Genomic DNA, 12,043 nt, shown 5'->3' with positions numbered 1-12,043 from the left:
ACCCTCTTAACCCTTTCCTAAACCCTCTGCGAGCCCCCCTGTTGTGCGTGCTCATTGGATGACCGCCTTCAGGCGTCCCTGTTCCATGGCTCCATTGTCTGGCCCCATAAGCAGCTTTGTTTCTGCATGTGCAGCTGGGATAGCCCGCTCAGCCATTAGCCACAACACGCTAAAAAAGAGTGCGGGATAATATAATTACAAAACAAAAGTCAGGTGGTTCACGAGATCTGCAGGCAGAATACCCGTTGGGGGAGATGCGAGGACACGCTGGCGGGTGGCCAGCTATAATTTGATTATAAAGTTGTGTGAGCAACAAAGGACACAATTGAATCTTTTTTTTCCCCTTTTATTTACCACTCCATGATTTAATTTGATTCCATTGGGGCTCTAAAAGGAGTCTAGTGTGAAAAGAGAGAAGATTTACTCTTCCAATTTCCAGCCACCAGCTCAGAAAATGTAATATGTTCTGACGAAATATCGAAACTGACTTAAAAGTCCTGCTGCCTGTGAGGCCCGATCTCCGTTGCCTCGAGTTTTCCTCCAAAATAACTGCTCTTGTGCTCTTTTTCTTTTTACTTTGCGCAAATGCACACAGATCGGCGGACAATAGGATCAGTGGCAGATCCATCTCCTGTAATACTTTCTTTAAACAGGCCAGCAAGTGTGACCCCCTGTTCTGTCGGCAGACCAGAATTTATCCTGTTAGTCACCCTAGATGAGTGAAAGAGCAAAATCAACCCCCAGTCCAGCTGGTCATGCACACAGAGATGCACCCATTCACACACACACACACACACACATGCGCCAGCACACACACAACTTCACAGACAGCTGATAAGAACAGGTTTGTGCTGGTACCACAGTTCAGAGCAGGTCAAGCAGAATAAAATCTGTTAATGTCTTTTTGTCTCTTCATTTCATAGCACAAGTGCAGCTTTTTTATGCTTTGTTTTGCTCTTACATAAGACAATGAGAAGCTGCACAATACACACATGCCCCTGCCACTGCAGGGCTGGTGTCAGCCTTGTGCCCTCTCTGGGTGCGTAAACGCCCATTTTTTGCCCCATTAGGCACTGAGAGATTGTACCACTGGGAGAGAACCACATTCTCATGCAGCATTGAACTACTCTAAAGGATTTCACTGCAGATTTATTCTCACATTGCGCATCCGGAAAACATACAGAACCCATCAAATTTTCAGATTACTTTTGCTTTATTGCAGCATATAGAGAATGAAATGGTCAAGTTGTAATTTCCACTTCAGTTCGTTTCTCTTTACATAGATACGGGATAGGCTGAGCCGATATACTTCTTTCCATTTCCATAGGAAGAGTTTTCCCAGGTGTAAGTTTGTATGATAAGCTCTATTCCTCCCAGACTGAGGCGACAACTGAGAAGGAAGAACAGAAAAACCATCAGAAAGTGTCCACATGTAAAGAAATTGTGAATTTTGTATGACTTTCTTATTTTGTTGTAATTCAACTGGATGAACAAAATTTCTTTAATAATCTTAATGCAGCTTATAAAGGATCCCAAAATGGTTCTGGTGTCTGCATTTTCCCTTCACCAGCACTGAGTCTTGGAAAATTCCTAATATCAATAGATATTTTACACATCTTGTCCATTTTGATGAGATTTTATGTGATAAACAAACACAATTATACCTTCATAATTTCACCTCGATTTTGTGTTAGCTAATCAAACAAAATTCCAGTAAAACATAAAGTTTCTGGCAGGTAAATTATAAAATGTAGATGAGTCTGAAGGCTACTGATGTGTTTGCAAAGCTACTCACTATTGCCCAGGCCGAGCGATGTAGCAAAGGCTGTAGAGGGCAAAATCAAACTCAGGACTGCAGCCAATCACTGCAGAGCCCACCTGCTTGTAGTAGCCGTCCCAGTGGAACTGCAGTCCCAGAACATCAGGATAACCAGTCCACTGAAAGGAAAAGAAGTGAACAGATTTCTGTTTAGCATGTGACACACAGCTTAACTCAGTCAATGTCAGCGGAAGATGCTCACAGGCCCGTTGAAGCTGTGGCTGTAGTAGTTCAGCTGCCCTCGTTTCTCCAGAAGATAAAACTGGATCCAATTGTGGAAACCAGAAACCTTTCCTCCCTTGATTTCACCTGGAGACATTTTCCTTTTATTAAAACAAAAATTTTAATGAAATGTGATTGCAGCATTCAAATGAGCTCTGCTTCATTCAAACCTGCAAAGATGTGTTCAAAACCGCTGGAGTCCATAGCGCCGTTGTAGCGGGAGTAGAGACCAAACCACATGTTCTTCAGGTCCGCGGTGAACTCTGCCTCTGATTTATAAACACCTTCAAATGCAAAGAGACCCCATGAGTCATAAAAACTGTATCCTGACATTTTAAAAACAGAATTAATCAGATTAATTGCAGCTTAGACTGTGAAGGAAGATGCTTTTGAAACACAATCAATTAAACATCAATCAACAATTTGAAGTGTAACAATGGTAAATGTAACATTTCAGTTGTTAACTGTCTATATGACTTTATATTTTTGTGATGTTATGATGTAAAGCACTTTGAAATACCTTGTTGCTGGAGGCGGCTATACAAATAAAATCTGATTTGTTGTGAATGGGAAGGAAAAGTTTTTTGAACATTCTCAGTTACCCCTAAAAACTCATTTGTTCTCATTTGCACCATCATGTAGAGAGACTTTTCTTCAGCAGACAGTTTTATGTGCGAGTCAGAATTTGTAGGCAGGTGGCTAGAGTTAGATAGAACCTGCATTTCAAGGTACTGTAATTTAAATACATGACCACATTACCCTTGCTGTAAAGGAAAGCAAACAGCTCTCTGCCCAGCTCAGTGTTCAACATCGTCTCCTTGAGGAACGTCTCCTGCTCGGTCAGCTGCTGAGAGGTGAAGCTCTCCGTCTGTCCGGTGATCCTCTTGTAGTTGTCCAGAAGATTCAGAAAGGCTGCATAGGTTGGGCGGGAGAACAGGGCGTTTTCATCCACATACTTGAATAACCTGAAAGCACAAAAAAAACAAAACAGCTACCCTTTAAAACATAGAGATATCCAGAAGGACTTCTACAGGTTCACTCACGGTCTGGAGGAGAGATCCGACTGGGAGCTGGTCTGTGAGTCGGCCACGAGGGCTTGGGGGTCCAGGATCAGCTGAGAGGCTGAGGCCTTGTTTTTGTCCAGGGCGTAAAGCGTCTCAGACAGAGACTTGAGCTCAGCGTCAGTGATGGTGGCGACAGGAACACCACCTGGACATGACAAACACAAATGTTTCCACTTTCATTGTTTATCCAGCTGCTTTTAAACAGCACAATCCTCAAAACTCCAGAAAATTTAGATCAAAATCGTTTTTAGTCAATTAAAATGTTGTTTTTGATATAAAATGAGATAGACAAAAGATAATAATGTCATACATAAGGAGTACAATTATTACATAGAATAATTTATTCAAATGTTATTTAAACAGCTCTAAATTATTAATAAGCCTTTATTGGTTTTACAGAAATCTAGTGCTTCTGATGTTTTCCAATAATTCTCTTCTCTCTGGTAATTATCTATTAGATTCCAGTTTGGGCTCTGAACATGCCAATCCACAGGGATAATGATACATAAAGGTCAAATTAAAACATCTAAATCTTTCTACCATGGGGTATAAATAATGTGGGCACCCTTTCAAACAAAAGAGCTCACTGTAATGTTTACATAATAATAAAAAATTATTAAATATTGTTGCGTAACTGGGGGAAGTGTTTGAGTTTTGGAAAGAGAAATATTCTCTTTCAAATTAAAGTTATTGTCTATAGAGTAATAGAATTTTTTTTTCCACTGGGCCAAAATTGCCATGTAATAATTTTAACTCAAGCAAAGTGTGCCAAGAAAAAGAATCCGAAAATAATAATTGTGGATCTGAACAATAATAAAGGATTTGTAACCTTGACTTTTTGAAAGAAAGGCATATTGTCTCCAAAACGTTTTGGATCTGCTATTATAAAAAGTTTTCAGTTAATTTTTTTATCGTCTCCAAGACAACGATGTGTTGAACAGGTAAAAGATCACAAGGTGAATTTAGAGCTCAAAGAAGGCTGAACACTGACCCCTACTGGTCAGTTCTGAGAAAAACGAATGAAGAGGTCCATCTGGGGAAATATTCACATAAAGAATGATGAAAAAAAAACTATGTGGATCCACAAATTATTGGAGATAAAACCAATTATTTGCCCCATCAACTAACTTTAAGGATTTTATTTTTATTCTGGAGAAATTTCACTTCTTATGTACACAGTTTTTCGCCATGGACAAATTTATAAATCAAGTCAAAAAAGACCCAAAGGATATCAGCATATTATATTTATTTAGGATTATATTGGTTTGACCAGCAATATTTAAATTTGACAAAAAAAATGTTAACTATGTAATATAACTAATATATATATTTTTGTTTGTTTGTTTGTTTGTTTTGGACATAAAGACAGGAGAAATTATCATTTCTTTATGTCCTGATGTCTAGGGTATGTTATAGGAAGTAAAGATTAATTCTATGTAAAGACTTAGCACCAACCTTTTAGTTTCCACTAATTTGATAATAATAATATACATACTTAAATAGCTGTTTAGGATACTCAAAGATGCTCACCTTAATCTTAATTTAGCAAACTGTAAATAAAAAGTGCCACTAACAACCAACAAATGATCTATTTCTGATATTTTCCCCAAATTTCCCCCAAACTGAAAAACTTTGTCTTGTAGTTTTGTGCAACAGATGTTGAGTCTCAATGTAACTACTATGATGATCTGCTGAAAAAAGCATCTTGCAGGAGACAGATGAACAAAAAAACACTGCGAGGCATGAGCCCTGAACAGCAAATCATAAATGCACCGACAAACTGCTGAGGAACAGGTTGTAACACCTGGCTGTTTCCCCATGACTTCAGCTAAACCGATCGAGTAAAACAGTAAAGAGCCTTTAACAGCAAGGTGAAACACTGCTGGTCGTACTTGAACAGAAGTTTGAATAGTCGCTGCAGCAGTTGTTGTACTGTGTGCACTGGGAGTTGCAGTGGCACGGGTTCAGAGAGTTGTAGCTCTCGCCACACCTGCCATTACAAGACAGAGCTGCATCTGGGAGCAGAGAAAAGGTTCAAATAGGAATTTACAAAAAATAATGTTGTATTTTAATAGGTTTTTCCTCGTTTTTCTAATTACCTTTGCATAGTGTGTAATAGTCGGAACAGCAGTCGCTGTACCTCTCACAAGCCGTGTTGCACTGACAGGAGAAACTATTGTCTATTCCATACCCACACCGGCCCTGACATGAGTCTGAAATCACACCAGAAACATTTACTTCACCGAGTGCAACATTTCACTCACGTGCTACCTGCTCATTGTAAAGTGGTGCTGTGACGTCTGAAAGAAGAAAAGAGTCTTACTGCTGTGTCCGTGGTGGAACAGGGTCATGCAAAGGAGAAGGAGAGCAGCGATTTTCATCTTGTATTGGCAGCCCCCTGAAACAAGGTGACCCAGCTGTTAGCACATCCATCTTTTTATAGCAGTTTTATCTCAGCCAATCCACAGGGAGCCTGGTGAACCCAACCCAATCACAATCATATCGATCTAGATACGGTTGCATGAAAACTTTTTCTGATGAGTCATGGATTTTATTTATAGTCAGTAGATTGAATGCTAAGTCATATAAAAAAAGACTAAACTGTTTGAACATTTTTATAAAAAATATAGTAACACAGTAGGAAATATGTGAAATTCATATATTATTCTCATGTGTGAAAGTGCACACCTTACTATCAGATTCCAAAAACATTTTGATAAAAATGATTAAACTATTGATCGACCATCTTATGGCAGCATATTCAGTATGAAGTAGAGTGAAATCGATATCTGTCACGAGCCTTTTTCTATTTTTATCAAATCAATTTGATCAGATGTTTTACTTCTCAGGGTCCGTCCAACATGAAAACATGGCGTTGTCAGAGCAGCGTCCCTGATCACGCTAAGGTTTGCTGCCCCTTTGGATGTGTAAACATCATGTTCTACACTCAGGGTTTCAGATCGATGGAACATTTTTGTGTTTACATAATGAAATATTTGCACAAATGTCTACAAAGGAATATTTCCATTGGGCAGAAAACATTGATGTTTTGATTCTTACTGCAGCTTCAAAAGAAGAATTTATTTTTCATTCATTTTAAACACATTTTACATGTTGATTATTATTATTATTGTATTGTTTAGTTTATTATCATAAACTATAGTATTATTAGTTTTTGTGTAACTATCTGTTTATTCTCTTCTATTTGCTTTTATTTCTTTATTCATTCAGAATGGGTGGGGAGAAAGGTCAAGTAAACTGCATCTCATTTAGAAGATTTAAGCTTGTAAAGTCCCATTTATATTCATTTTTATTGCTTGAAGCAACTCTGAAAGGTTAAATGCTTCAATCAAAAGACATTTAATGCAGGTCTTTTGGATGGATATTTTCAATGGAGAAGAAACTCTTTGATTCTACAGATTCATTTCCAGAAATGGGACTGAATATTGATTTCTCAGAATTGACGGGTCCTTTTTTGATCACTCAGAAAAAAAAAAGTAAACTTTTGTACATTGAATGGATATTTTTGTATAAATTGGTTGTTCAAGGGTTAAATAAGAAACAACTAAGTGGAAGAACTGATACTGGTTGGAGCAAGTTTAAAGTTGGAGAAAATCAGAAATCTTTATGGAGGTTTTTTTTAATAAACTTTCCTTGAGTAAGAGGGCAAGTGACCTTCAGTGAAAGATTTTGCACAGTGGTTTGAGTGTTATAGTTTTGTGTATAAATTTAGAAAAGATACAAATAAATTGTGTTCTTTGTGTGAAGAAATGGAAACTACTTTTCACATGTTTCTTGAATGTAAACCACTTTCACCATTGTTATTTTTGTTGGAAGATGTTTTTCAGAAAATGTCGTGCTTATTGGTCTGTGGTAGCTTTTATATTTGGTGCAAGAAATCTAGTAAGTGGATTTTGTGAAATGTTCTTTTTGGACATGCAACATTTTCCATTTATATTAATAGAAGAAATAAATTAAATGGTGTTTTGGCAGAAAAAGTCGACAGGATGTTTATTCTGATGGTAAAAAAACAAATTAAAAGCAGAATTTATGTTTTTTTTTCAATGATAAATAACTTAACTGAATTTTTATCTTTGTGGTGTTTTAATAATGTCGTGTGCTCTGTAGTTGATAGAAAGGTAGTTTTCAATTCAATGTTTGCGTGAATATTGAAGCAAACTATGTAAAAATTTATTTTTATTGAAAAATAAATGCATTAAAAGCTATTCTTTCTTTCCTTCTTTTTTTCTTTGTTTCTTTCTTTGTTTCTTTCTTTCTTTCTTTCTTTCTTTCTTTCTTTCTTTCTTTCTTTCTTTCTTTCTTTCTTTATTTATTTATTTATTTATTTATTTATTTATTTATTTATTTATTTCTGTCTTTCATGTGAATTTGCTTAACTTAGGGTACATATTTATTTAGCAGATTAGGAGCAGCTGCTCATTAAACTCTGCTGTCCTCCAGACCTGTAGATGGCGCTAAGTAAAAGTACCGGTCTGTAGCTTAGAGGCTTTTTGTCCTAGCTCGGCTTCCTTCCTTCCACAGCGTGGATTTCAATGACATTGTAAGCTTTCATAAGAGAGCTGAGTTTTCCAGTTTTTAATCATGTCGCTAGCTTTTTCATTCAGAGCTGTTACAAGAGAAGCCGTAAAGGTGAGCAGATTAAACTTCTTCATTTCACTTTCAGCTTCAGCCGTGTTTTAAGAGCTGCTGTCTTCCTGGTCAGCTCCAGTGGCTCATTTATGTTCCTCCAATTGTTCAAAAGGTTGGACATTGAGTAGTAGTGTTTGCTTATCCTGTGTGGTTCAGGTGAGCGTCAGTCAGTCCGTGCAGTGTTTGCACTCAGGATGTCAGCTGCTGGCTGCAGATAAAGCCCTGCTGATGAAACTGAGGAAAAGCACCGGCTACACCTTCATCAAATGCAAGGAATCTCTGGAGAGGTTTGAGAATGACATAGCACAGGTGTGTTGTCTGTTCTGCTGGGGGGGTTTTCTAATACTGACTTGTGGAAGAACAATGTGTGACTGTGCTGCTGAACCTCCAGGCTGAAAGCTGGCTACATGAGCAGGCCCAGAAAGAAGGCTGGAGCAAAGCCAGCAAGCTGGAGGGTCGAAAAGCCAAAGAGGGACTGATCGGCCTGTTTGTGGGGAAGCAAGCCGCAGCGATGGTGGAGGTAAGGCCTGCAGAGATCTATCAGCAGGTTTTGTCCCCTGCTGGCTGGACTTTGTGCTTTATTTCTCTTTTACTTGCAGGTGAACTGTGAGACTGATTTTGTTGCCCGTAATGAGAAGTTTCAGCAGCTGGTGAAGGATGTGACTCTGGCCACATTGGCGCATCATCAGGATAAAAATCAAAACCCAACAGGATATATAAAGGTGAACATGAGCTAGTAAACATTTTTTTACTAACACTTACACACTTGTTGTTCCTGGCCATCACAATTTTGGGAAACAGCTCTGTTCTCCTGTAGCTATTTATTATTTAATGGATTTTATAGTTTAAATTTCAATGGACTTGTGCCTCAGCATTCACTAAGAACTGTGCCTCTTAAAACCAAGACATGAACTGAAGGACTGGAGAAAGAGTTTGTGAAACTTTTATTACTTACTAATACTGCAAAGATGCCAAACCTGAACAGTCTCTTGCAAAACTACTTATACCAATTTAACTTTACTCACGATTTTTTTTTGTTCTTTCTCAAATGAAAATCTTAGAATAAAACTTATCCCATTTTACTCTGAAACCACTAAATAAGATCGCATCACAAAGACAGACTAACACAGCAGATGCAGGGACAAAACTGTGGAGAGCTTTACAGCCCTGCATAACATTTAATATGTCATTTTATCCATAACCTGAAAGATGGAGAAATCCATAGCTTAGGTAGAGAAATCCTATGACGGACATTTATTAGTTATTCCCTTCACAAATCTGGCTTTTGTTGACAAGTAAGCAAAAAGCATTGATGTTTAATTTTACAGAAGCCATGTAGGGACTTTAACCTAATGCACACAAATATTTTAAGGTTTTTCACTGTAGGAAAAAAAAGTAAAAAAAAAAAAGACTGGAAACATTTTCTTCACAATTAACAGCTTATACATAACCTTGTGTTGTTGTTTCACATAAATGTCAGTAAAACAGAAACACAAGTTGTTTCTGTCTTTCTTTCTTTCTTTCTAATGTACAGCTTTTATTTTCAGAGTGTCCTGTCTGGTGACGAGTTGAATGTACTCAGTGTGGGAGAAGGATGTTCACTAGCTGACCGTGTGGCTCTCACAATAGGTTTGTACACAAACATATGCTTACATATTTATTTCCCAGCTCAGATATGATCTACCTCATTGCTCTGTGATGTTGCTTCATCTAGTTAAAATAAATTAAAAATAAGGTTCTTTAATTTAACCCTTACAGGGCTACAGGCGTTACTGACATTGATAAACTTAAATATTGACATTGATTCTGAAAAAAAAAATAAAGTTATGCAAATCTGATTCATATGTATGTTGGATGTTTGAAAATATTACCGAAAATTCAAATAAGACAAATTTTCCTCAGGTATTTTAGAAGATGTGGTGAAAATAAATAAATCGTGAGTAATCAAAATTAATTTAGTTATAAGCTAACCAAATTTAAATTTAGTTACCTGAACTTATGCAGTTATCTATGAATCAGATAACACTTTGTGCTTCATGTCACTTTAAGCATAAATGCTACATTTCTTTTCAAGGTAAGAACAAAATGTACTTTTTAAACATTGAAGGTTTGACTAAGAATTGCAGGGGAAACTTCAATTACCTCAAATTAACCACTAAGTGATAACAAAAAATAAATATGATCTCCGCAATCTAATCAAAATAATTCTGCTGAAATGTAACATCATATTTCATCATTTTATATAGAGAAACTCTTTACAGGGGAAACTTACCAGGGTTGTCAACTCAGCAGACTGTTGGGTTTCACTGGATTAGAGCTTCTTCCCAAATATATTCTCCTTCTGCTACTGTCACAAATATTTGTTCCTTTTCATCCACCTCACTTTTCTTGTCTGCCACTCCTCTGGACGAAGGCCTGAACAAAGACTGAATTTCTGCCTTCACAGGATTGGCCAGATCTCCAAGTCCGTCTTTTAGGACGGGCTTGTAACAAGACTATACTTGTTGCGAAATCAAATGTCACAAAATTATATACTTTTTAAATTTGTCAGCATTTCCCAAAGAAAAAAATTGCTAAGTCATCCAGCGGCCTGTTCTGGTTTTGATTTAAAAAATGTTTAAAGTTGACAGAAATTGTTTATAATTATGTGTAATGGAAAGACTGGAAGATTAAAACCTGAACACCAGCTGTGACGTCTTTAAAAATGCAAATATTTAAAAAAGAAATTAAATAAGCTATGCTAAGCTTAGTAACTCTTGGTGGCAGCCCATGCTAATAATACACTGGGGGAAACTCTGGCTACATTTCACCAGTCAGTTGTTAAAATGTTAATTTCCATTTGGTGCAAAAATAATGTGTAGCAAAATGCTGCATAGTCTTAAATAGCCTGCAATGTATCAATATGTATCTCATCATGAAGAAATCAAGAAGAACTGATTATTTTTATTAATCTTGGGCTATTTTTCTGCTTTAGTTCATGGCCTAAAACTGTATTGTTGTCAACAACACAGTTTTATGGTGAGGCTACAATTTCTTTTTCAAATAAAGGTGGGCTGCTTCATCTAGTTCTTGCTTTAAAAATGCAATTACAATGTTTAAACTGCTGTTGGTTTAATCTGAAACGGAAGAAATATTGAAGGGGAAAAATATTTTTACAAAGTATTTTGGATCAATCTCCCTTATCAATAAGATCCTCATCGGCTGAGGAAATAAACTCTTTAATTCAAAATATGCACCATGTTGCATTCAAACGGATTTAAAAATAATCACTCTTTGAAAAGTTTAACTTTTTGCACATCAACAGTTTTTGTGAAAGAAGCCCACATGCATACCTTTTCAGGGATTTTCCCAGATTTAAGATTTCTCCATCTGTGGGAAACAACGGCTCAGATGTTGTTTGGGATATTAAAATTAAAGGCCTGGTCCGTGACCAGATTATTTCAGCCCGATTATGAACCATGTTCCTAAAACCAGAGAGCTGCAGTCATATTCAATAAATTAGATTACTAATGAAGAATTCATGTTTCTGTAACTCTGAGTTGAACATGTTACTTGACCAAGTTTGCTGCTTGTGACTAGTTAATACCTGCCAGTTCAATAGTAGGAATTGTTGAAATTGGATTTGTACCTCAAAACATATGATATGGGTTAGAAATATTTAAAGATTTCAGAAATATTGTCATTCATTAAATGGGCATCTTCTGCTCCTCTTAGGTCGTCTTGGTGAGAACATGTCTCTAAAGCGGGCAGTGACCGTGGGAGTCCCTGCTGAGTGGCACATCGGCTCATACGTACATGGCAACGTCAGCGGTCAGACGGAGGTGACAATGGGCCGCTACGGCGCTCTGGTCGTATTCCAGGGTGGAAAGGATGAAGAACGACATACTTTAGGTCGTAAACTTGGCCAGCATGTAGTGGGGGAGGCCCCTTTGTCTCTAGGGAACATGGACGACCTGCCTTGTGGTGAATCAGAGACACGGCTGCTGCCTCAGACCTTCCTGGGAGACCCCAGTAGGACTGTGGCAGAGTTCCTCAGGGGTCAACAGGCTCGAGTGTTGGACTTTGTCCGATTTCAGTGTGGAGAGACACTCGGGGAGCAATGAGGAGATCCAGAACATTTCTGTGTTTTTCATGTACAGCTATGAAATGCAAGAGAAGGAGTCACAGAATGGTATGACAAATGTGATGGCTAAAAGACATTTTGGAGGTGATGAAGTTGAAAATGTAACAATAAACTTTTTAACAGTAAATGTTAAAGTACTTTGTATTTTTCTGAATTAAAAACATT

The 12,043-nt window shown here is 37.4% G+C and overlaps 2 protein-coding genes across 3 annotated transcripts; one reads left to right on the top strand and one right to left on the bottom strand.

Moving 5' to 3' along the window:
- Window positions 1–1,194: 1,194 nt before the first annotated feature.
- On the bottom strand, window positions 1,195–10,158 carry endou (endonuclease, polyU-specific). Of its 2 annotated transcripts, XM_055026847.1 has the most exons (10): window positions 10,028–10,158; window positions 5,429–5,503; window positions 5,205–5,318; window positions 4,998–5,120; window positions 3,085–3,250; window positions 2,801–3,006; window positions 2,212–2,325; window positions 2,022–2,128; window positions 1,796–1,938; window positions 1,195–1,390 (listed from the first exon to the last, which is right to left on the bottom strand). In XM_055026847.1, the coding sequence occupies exons 2-10, from the start codon at window positions 5,484–5,486 to the stop codon at window positions 1,276–1,278; spliced, it is 1,146 nt and encodes a 381-aa protein (XP_054882822.1). In that variant the 5' UTR covers window positions 5,487–5,503; window positions 10,028–10,158; the 3' UTR covers window positions 1,195–1,275. The 2 variants fall into 2 exon arrangements, with proteins under 2 accessions (XP_054882822.1, XP_054882828.1); XM_055026853.1 differs by lacking the exons at window positions 4,998–5,120; window positions 5,205–5,318 and having other exon boundaries at window positions 10,028–10,156.
- tsfm (Ts translation elongation factor, mitochondrial) lies at window positions 7,632–12,005 on the top strand. Its single transcript, XM_055026869.1, has 6 exons — window positions 7,632–7,755; window positions 7,912–8,064; window positions 8,147–8,275; window positions 8,355–8,477; window positions 9,303–9,384; window positions 11,470–12,005. Exons 1-6 carry the CDS (start codon window positions 7,708–7,710, stop codon window positions 11,856–11,858), a joined length of 924 nt encoding a protein of 307 aa, XP_054882844.1. The 5' UTR covers window positions 7,632–7,707; the 3' UTR covers window positions 11,859–12,005.
- The last annotated feature ends 38 nt before the right edge of the window (window positions 12,006–12,043 follow it).

This window comes from Poeciliopsis prolifica, unplaced genomic scaffold, assembly GCF_027474105.1.
Source record: "Poeciliopsis prolifica strain line A6 unplaced genomic scaffold, Auburn_PproV2 SCAFFOLD003, whole genome shotgun sequence".
Classification (NCBI taxonomy): Eukaryota; Metazoa; Chordata; class Actinopteri; order Cyprinodontiformes; family Poeciliidae; genus Poeciliopsis; species Poeciliopsis prolifica.
Note: the sequence above shows the minus strand (reverse complement) of the source record. Positions and strands in the feature narration are given on the sequence as shown.

Bases quoted from the DNA above. Each gene is read 5' to 3' on its own strand.
- tsfm (XM_055026869.1), top strand. From the start codon at position 7,708: ATGTCGCTAGCTTTTTCATTCAGAGCTGTTACAAGAGAAGCCGTAAAG. The intron at 8,065-8,146 runs GTGTGTTGTCTG...CTGAACCTCCAG, and splicing joins TTGAGAATGACATAGCACAG to GCTGAAAGCTGGCTACATGA. The intron at 8,276-8,354 runs GTAAGGCCTGCA...TTTTACTTGCAG, and splicing joins AAGCCGCAGCGATGGTGGAG to GTGAACTGTGAGACTGATTT.
- endou (XM_055026847.1), bottom strand. From the start codon at position 5,486: ATGAAAATCGCTGCTCTCCTTCTCCTTTGCATGACCCTGTTCCACCAC. The intron at 5,319-5,428 runs GTAAGACTCTTT...GTGTGATTTCAG, and splicing joins GTTCCACCACGGACACAGCA to ACTCATGTCAGGGCCGGTGT. The intron at 2,129-2,211 runs GTTTGAATGAAG...AAATGTCTCCAG, and splicing joins TTTTGAACACATCTTTGCAG to GTGAAATCAAGGGAGGAAAG.